At 58.7% G+C, this 7442-nt stretch overlaps 1 protein-coding gene across 2 annotated transcripts; it reads right to left on the bottom strand.

Moving 5' to 3' along the window:
* Positions 1 to 884: 884 nt before the first annotated feature.
* NAA40 (N-alpha-acetyltransferase 40, NatD catalytic subunit) lies at positions 885 to 4234 on the bottom strand. Of its 2 annotated transcripts, XM_050331148.1 has the most exons (4): positions 4138 to 4234; positions 1872 to 1967; positions 1737 to 1789; positions 885 to 984 (listed from the first exon to the last, which is right to left on the bottom strand). In XM_050331148.1, exons 1-4 carry the CDS (start codon positions 4141 to 4143, stop codon positions 885 to 887), a joined length of 255 nt encoding a protein of 84 aa, XP_050187105.1. In that variant the 5' UTR covers positions 4144 to 4234. The 2 variants fall into 2 exon arrangements, with proteins under 2 accessions (XP_050187105.1, XP_050187104.1); XM_050331147.1 differs by lacking the exon at positions 4138 to 4234 and having other exon boundaries at positions 1872 to 2969.
* Between the last annotated feature and the right edge of the window lie 3208 nt (positions 4235 to 7442).

Below are 7442 nucleotides of genomic sequence, written 5' to 3'. Positions count from 1 at the left end.
TTTTTGAGGAGATTCCACTGATTTTGAGGGAAAACCCACAAATTCTGACAGTTTTGGGGAGGGTTCAGATTCCACCAATTTGAGGGGGAAAAACCCACAAATCCCAACAGGTTTTTGGTTTTGTTTTTTGGTTTTTTTTAGGTGAGAGATTCCAACAATTTTTGGGGGAAAAACAAATTCCAGTAGATTTTTTTTTGGGGGGGGGAGGGGGAAATTCCAACAATTTTGGGGGGGGGAAATCCCACAAATTCTGACAATTCCAATGATTTTTGAGGTGGCACAGACAGGTGGGACTGGCAGGTGACAGGTGGGACTGGGAGGTGACAGGTGGGACCGGCAGGTGACAGGTGGGGCTGGGAGGTGACAGGTGGACCGGCAGGTGACAGGTGGCACAGGCAGGTGACAGGTGGGGCTGGCAGGTGACAGGTGGCACTAGGAGGTGATAGGTGGGACCGGCAGGTGACAGGTGGGACCAACAGGTGACAGGTGAGACCAGCAGGTGACAGGTGGGACCGACAGGTGACAGGTGGGACCGACAGGTGACAGGTGGCACTGGCAGGTGACAGGTGGCGCTGGGAGGTGACAGGTGGCACAGGCAGGTGACAGGTGGTGCTGGCAGGTGACAGGTGGGACAGGAAGGTGACAGGTGGCGCTGGCAGGTGACAGGTGGGACTAGGAGGTGACAGGTGGGCCCAGCAGGTGACAGGTGGGACAGGCAGGTGACAGGTGGGACCGACAGGTGACAGGTGGGCCCAGCAGGTGACAGGTGGGACCGGCAGGTGACAGGTGGCACTGGCAGGTGACAGGTGGCACTGGGAGGTGACAGGTGGGACCGGGAGGTGACAGGTGGGACCAGCAGGTGACAGGTGGCACTGGCAGGTGACTCACAGCGTCTGCATGTTGGCCTTGGTGAGCTCGAAGGCCCAGTCGAGGGTGGAAGGTTCCAGAGCGCAGGCCCGGCGGCACTCGATGGACACGTTGAGACTGCGGGAGAACCCAGAGGGGACGTGGTGGGGACATCAGGGACAGGCCCGGGGGACGCCGGCAGCGCCCGGGGATGGCCCTGGGGACACGTCAGTGGCACTGGGAACGGCTCCAGGGACACCTGGTATGGCCTTGGGGACACCGGGAATGGCCCTGGGGACACGTCAGTGGCACTGGGAACAGCTCCAGGGACACCTGGTATGGCCTTGGGGACACCGGGAATGGCCCTGGGGACACTGGGAACGGTCCAAGGGACACCTGGAAGATGTTGAGGTCACTGGAAGTCACCCCAGGGCCCCCTGGAATGGCCCGAGGGACACCAGGACCGGCCCCAGGGACACCGGGAATGGCCCCAAGGACACCGGGAATGGCCCCAAGGACAACAGGGAATATGCTGAGGTCACTGGAAGTCGCCCCAGGGCCCCCTGGAATGGCATGAGGGACACCAGGAATGGCCAGAGGGACACCTGGAATGGCCCCAGGGACACCGGGAATGGCCCCAGGGACATTGGGAATGGCCCCAGGGACACCAGGGAATATGCTGAGGTCACTGGAAGTCACCCCAGGGCCCCCTGGAATGGCCTGAGGGACACCTGGACTGGCCCCAGGGCCCCCTGGAATGGCCTGAGGGACACCAGGACTGGCCCCAGGGACACCTGGAATGGCCTGAGGGACACCAGGAATGGCCCCAAGGACACCAGGACTGGCCCCAGGGCCCCCAGGACCAGCCCCAGGACAGGGCCACCACTCACCCGTTGCGGTCGTACTTCTTGAACACCGGGAAGGCTTCCAGGGGGTCTTGGAGCTGGAAGAGACCAGAGAGCAGCCGGGGGGCAGCGGGGGCCGCGGGCGGGGCGGGGGGTCGGGCCCCGCCGGGCCAAACTCACTTTGTTGGCGGCCTCGACCCGGGCGCAGACGGCGGCCATGGCGGCGCGTTCCTCCAGCCGCCGCTGCTTCTTCTCCTTGGCCCTGCTCGACTTCCTCTGTGTGAATAAAAACACCCCAAAATGGGCACAGATCATCCTGAGAGCCCCACAGACAAACACACCCCACACAGCCCCACAAACAAACACCCCACGGCCGCGCGCTCCTCCAGCCGCCGCTGCTTCTTCTCCTTGGCCCTGCTCGACTTCCTCTGTGTGAATAAAAACACCCCAAAACGGGCACAGATCACCCTGAGAGCCCCACAGACAAACACACCCCACACAGCCCCACAGACAAACACACCCCACACAGCCCCACAGTCCAACACCCCACGGCCATGGCGGCGCGCTCCTCCAGCCGCCGCTGCTTCTTCTCCTTGGCCCTGCTCGACTTCCTCTGCGTGGATAAACAGGCACAGATCACCCTGAGAGCCCAAAAAATGGGCACAGATCACCCTGAGAGCCCCAGAGACAAACACACCCCACACAGCCCCACAGACAAACACACCCCACACAGCCCCACAGACAAACACACCCCACACAGCCCCACAAACAAACACCCCACAGCCATGGCCGCGCGCTCCTCCAGCCGCCGCTGCTTCTTCTCCTTGGCCCTGCTCGACTTCCTCTGTGTGGATAAAAACACCCCAAAATGGGCACAGATCACCCTGAGAGCCCAAAAAATGGGCACGGATCACCCTGAGAGCCCAAAAAATGGGCACAGATCACCCTGAGAGCCCCACAAACACCCCCCAAAACGGGCACAGATCACCCCAAAAGCCCCACTGGTGCCGCTGCTGCTACCAGAGACGCGGCCCCGCAGCAGCAAAACCCCCAGAGCTTGGCCCTGCCACCAATTATAATATTGATATTAGAGTATTATAAAGAATACCAATTATTGTATACATACTATATAAATATATAATACATAGTTATATGTTAAATATTATAGTATTATTGTATATTACATTATATATATAATACAGTTATATATTATATATTGTAGCATTATTATATATGTATACTTTAGCATCACTATATATTATAGTATTATACATAGTATACATCCATTATTAAATGTGTTATATACAATACCAACTACTATATATATTTTATGTTATCTCTATATGTATTACATATTTTTATTATTAAAATATTATTTTATATTACAATTAAATATAGTACATTAGAATGTAGCAATGTATTATTATATACATTATATAGTGTTGGCAATATATTATATATTATTACATACTATTACATATTACTATATATTGCAATATGTTATATAGCATTATATATTATAACATATTAATAAAATATTATATTATAATTTACTATATGTAATATATATAGTGTACTGTAATATATTATTATAATAATATATTATTTACATATATAATACATATATTTCATATATATCTATTATATAAATATGTTGCATATAATCTCTACTATAGAACCGATTTTAATATTGATACCAATTATAATATTGATAACTATTGTTATCAACAATAACACAGAACAACCCAAACCCCACGGGCATAAAAAAAAAAAATAGCAACAGGTGGCCGTTAAAGAAGTAGGGTTCTCACTAAAAGCCCAGCAGAAAAAGGGGGATTTAAGGGTAAAAAGCACCGTTTTGATGATCACACAAGTTGTTTTTATCGCTGAGGGGATGCTGGGGGGGGCCCTCAGAGTCCCAAATCCCCAAGAAAGGTCCCAAATCCACTCCTAGCAGCCCTCGAAGAGCCTCCCCATCCTCTCAGACGGCCCCAAATCCCTACAAATGGTCCCAAAACTCTACACAGGAGCCCCCAGGACCCTTCAGAGGGTCCCAAACCCCCACCAAAGATCCCAAATCCCCTCACGGAATCCCCTGGATCCCCTCAGGGGAGCTCCCACAGCCCCTCGGACGACCCCAAACCCCCACCGAAGTTCCCAAATCCCCTCACGGAATGCCCTGGATCCCCTCAGGGGAGCTCCCACAGCCCCTCGGGCGGCCCCAAACCCCCACCAAAGATCCCAAATCCCCTCACGGAATCCCCTGGATCCCCTCAGGGGAGCTCCCACAGCCCCTCGGGCAGCCCCAAACCCCCACCGAAGTTCCCAAATCCCCTCACGGAATCCCCCCCCACCCCTCCCAACACCCTCAGACGACCCCAAACCCTCTCCGCGGCGCCTCGCGGGCCCCGCCCCCGCTGCCTTTCCCCTGCGGGCCCGGGCTCACCCCCATGCCGGCGGCGGCGGCCGCAGCTCCTCACGGCGCGGGGGGCGCGGGGGGTCTGAGGGGGCGCGCGCGGGGGGCGCCCTATTTATAGTGGGGGGCGCGGGGAAGGGGGAGGCAGAGCTCGCGCGGAGCGAGGAAAGGGCGGGGCGCGCGAGGAGGGGCCGCGCGTGCGCGGAGGGGCCGCCCGGGATTGGATGGGGGAGCGGGCGCGTGGCGGCGGCGCTGGGCGCGAAGGCGGCTCGGCGCTGATTGGCTCAGGGGGGCTGGGCGCGAAGGCGGCTCGGCGCTGATTGGCTGGGGGGGCTGGGCGCGAAGGCGGCTCGGCGCTGATTGGCTGAGGGGGGCTGGGCGCGAAGGCGGCTCGGCGCTGATTGGCTGAGGGGGGCTGGAGGGCGGGGCGAGCGGCGGAGGACACGCCCCCTCCGTGCGCTGAGGGGACAGGGGCCGCCATTGGCCCAAAGACACCAATAATGGAAATAAACCCAGGTATGGAACCAAAACAGACCGTGGGGTGGTCCCGGAGACACCAATAATGGAAATAAACCCAGGTATTGAACCAAAACAGACCGCAGGGTGGTCCCAGAGACACCAATAATGGAAATAAACCCAGGTATTGAACCAAACCAGACCGCGGGGTGGTCCCAGAGACACCAATAATGGAAATAAAACCAGGTATTAAACCAAACCAGACCGCCACTGAGGGGCTGGGAGGGAATGGGGGGACCAAAGACACCAATAATGGAAATAAACCCAGGTATTGAACCAAAACAGACCGCAGGGTGGTCCCAGAGACACCAATAATGGAAATAAACCCAGGTATTGAACCAAAACAGACCGCCATTGAGGGGCTGGCGGGGGAATGGGGGGACCAAAGACACCAATAATGGAAATAAACCCAGGTATTGAACCAAAACAGACCGCGGGGTGGTCCCAGAGACACCAATAATGGAAATAAACCCAGGTATTGAACCAAAACAGACCGCAGGGTGGTCCCAGAGACACCAATAATGGAAATAAAACCAGGTATTGAACCAAAACAGACCGTGGGGTGGTCCCACAGACACGGTAACGGAACCAAACCAGACTCTGATTGGGCCCCACAGATACCGTTCCAGAAACAAACCCACCCAGCCCCACAGACCCCAGTACGGCCCCCCAGACCCCAAGACGGCCCCATAAGCCAGTCCCAGGGCCCCGGTATGGCCCCAAACCAGGGCCCCCAAAACCCGGGTGGCAGAATCAAACCTAGCCCTGGTGTAACCCCACAGACTCCAGCCTGGCCCCACAGCCCCCAAACCAGCCCCGCAGCCCGACCCCATAACCCTCAGCCCACCCCATAACCCAGCCCCACAGCCCGACCCCATAACCCTCAGCCCACCCAATAATCCAGCCCGACCCCATAACCCTCAGCCCACCCCATAACCCTCAGCCCACCCCATAACCCAGCCCCACAGCCCGACCCCATAACCCTCAGCCCACCCCATAACCCTCAGCCCACCCCATAACCTCAGCCCACCCCATAACCCTCAGCCCACCCCATAACCCAGCCCAACCCATGACCCAGCACCCTCAGCCCGACCCCATAACCTCAGCCCACCCCATAACCCGGCCCGACCCCATAACCCTCAACCCACCCCATAACCCAGTCTACACCCACCCCATAACCCTCAGCCCACCCCATAACCCTCAGCCCACCCTATAACCCAGCCCAACCCCATAACCTCAGCCCGACCTCATAACCCTCAGCCCACCCCATAACCCAGCCCGACCCCTATAACCCTCAGCCCACCCTATAACCCTCAGCCCACCCCATAACCCTCAGCCCACCCCATAACCTTCAGCCCACCCCATAACCTTCAGCCCACCCCATAACCCTCATCCCACCCCATAACCCAGCCCAACCCCATAACCCTCAGCCCACCCCATAACCCTCAGCCCACCCCCATAACCCAGCCCGACCCCATAACCCTCAGCCCATCCCATAACCCAGCCCACAGCCAACCCATAACCCTCAGCCCACCCCATAACCCAGCCCGACCCCACAACCCTCAGCCCGACCCCATAACCCTCATCCCACCCCATAACCCAGCCCAACCCCATAACCCTCAGCCCACCCCATAACCCTCAGCCCACCCCATAACCCAGCCCGACACCATAACCCTCAGCCCACCCATAACCTGCCCCACCCCATAACCCTCAGCCCACCCCATAACCCTCAGCCCACCCCATAACCCAGCCCACCCCATAACCCTCAGCCCACCCCATAACCCACCCCCACAGCCCCCCCCATGGCCATGAACACCCCCAGATGGAGGGCAATGCAGGAAACAAGGGGTGACAGGGTGGATCGGGCTCCCAACCCCACAGATCCCCCAGCCCCATAACAGCCCCTGGCCCCCATTGACCCCCCCAGCCCCATAACAGCCCCCTGGCCCCCATTGACCCCCCAGCCCCATAACAGCCCCTGCCCATTGGCCCCCAGCCCACTGACACCCCAGCCCCATAACAGCCCCTGGCCCCTTTACCAGCCCCCCCAGCCCCATAACAGCCCCCTGGCCTCCCCATTGACCCCCAGCCCCATAACAGCCCCCTAGCCCCATAACAGCCCCCTAGCCCCATGACCCCCCAGCCCCATAACAGCCTCTGCCCCCATTGACAGCCCTCCAGCCCCATAAAGCCCCCAGCCCCATAACAGCCTCCTGACCCCCCATTGACCCCCAGCCCCATAACAGCCCCCTGGCCCCCATTGACCCCCAGCCCCCCCATTGACCCCCAGCCCCATAACAGCCCCTGGCCCCCATTGACCCCCCAGCCCCCATTGACCCCCTAGCCCCATAACAGCCCCAGCCCCACAGACACCCCCAGCCCCACAACAGCCCCTGGCCCCCTCCAGCACTTTGTCCCCCCTGCTGCCCCCCGGTCCCTTTGTTGTCCCCCCAGCCCCACACCGGGGTGGGGTGACGGTGACACGACCCCCCACCCATGCCGAGGGTCCCCCTCCCCACGACCCCTCCCCAAACCCACCCCACGCCCCTCCCCACTCCCCCCGAGGTGCCGCGGAGGTGCAGGGGGCGGGGGCCGTGCTGAGGCTGGGACTACTTTGGCACCGGGAGCGGCCGTGGCGCTTGTGTGGCCTCGGGACCCCTCGAGACCCCCCAAACGCCCCTTCCCACCCACCCCTCCTCAGCTTTACCCTATTTTTGAGGAGGAGGGGCGTCCCCTCCTTCTCTTCCCGCCTCCCCCATCCCAAACCCCTCCCCAAATTTCCTCCACGCCCCCCTCCCCAAATCACCGGGGCTGGGGGA

The sequence above is a fragment of the Myiozetetes cayanensis genome, unplaced genomic scaffold, assembly GCF_022539395.1.
Source record: "Myiozetetes cayanensis isolate MyiCay16 unplaced genomic scaffold, myiCay2020 scf483, whole genome shotgun sequence".
In the NCBI taxonomy this organism is placed as follows: Eukaryota; Metazoa; Chordata; class Aves; order Passeriformes; family Tyrannidae; genus Myiozetetes; species Myiozetetes cayanensis.
This window is presented reverse-complemented; position numbering and strand designations above follow the sequence as displayed.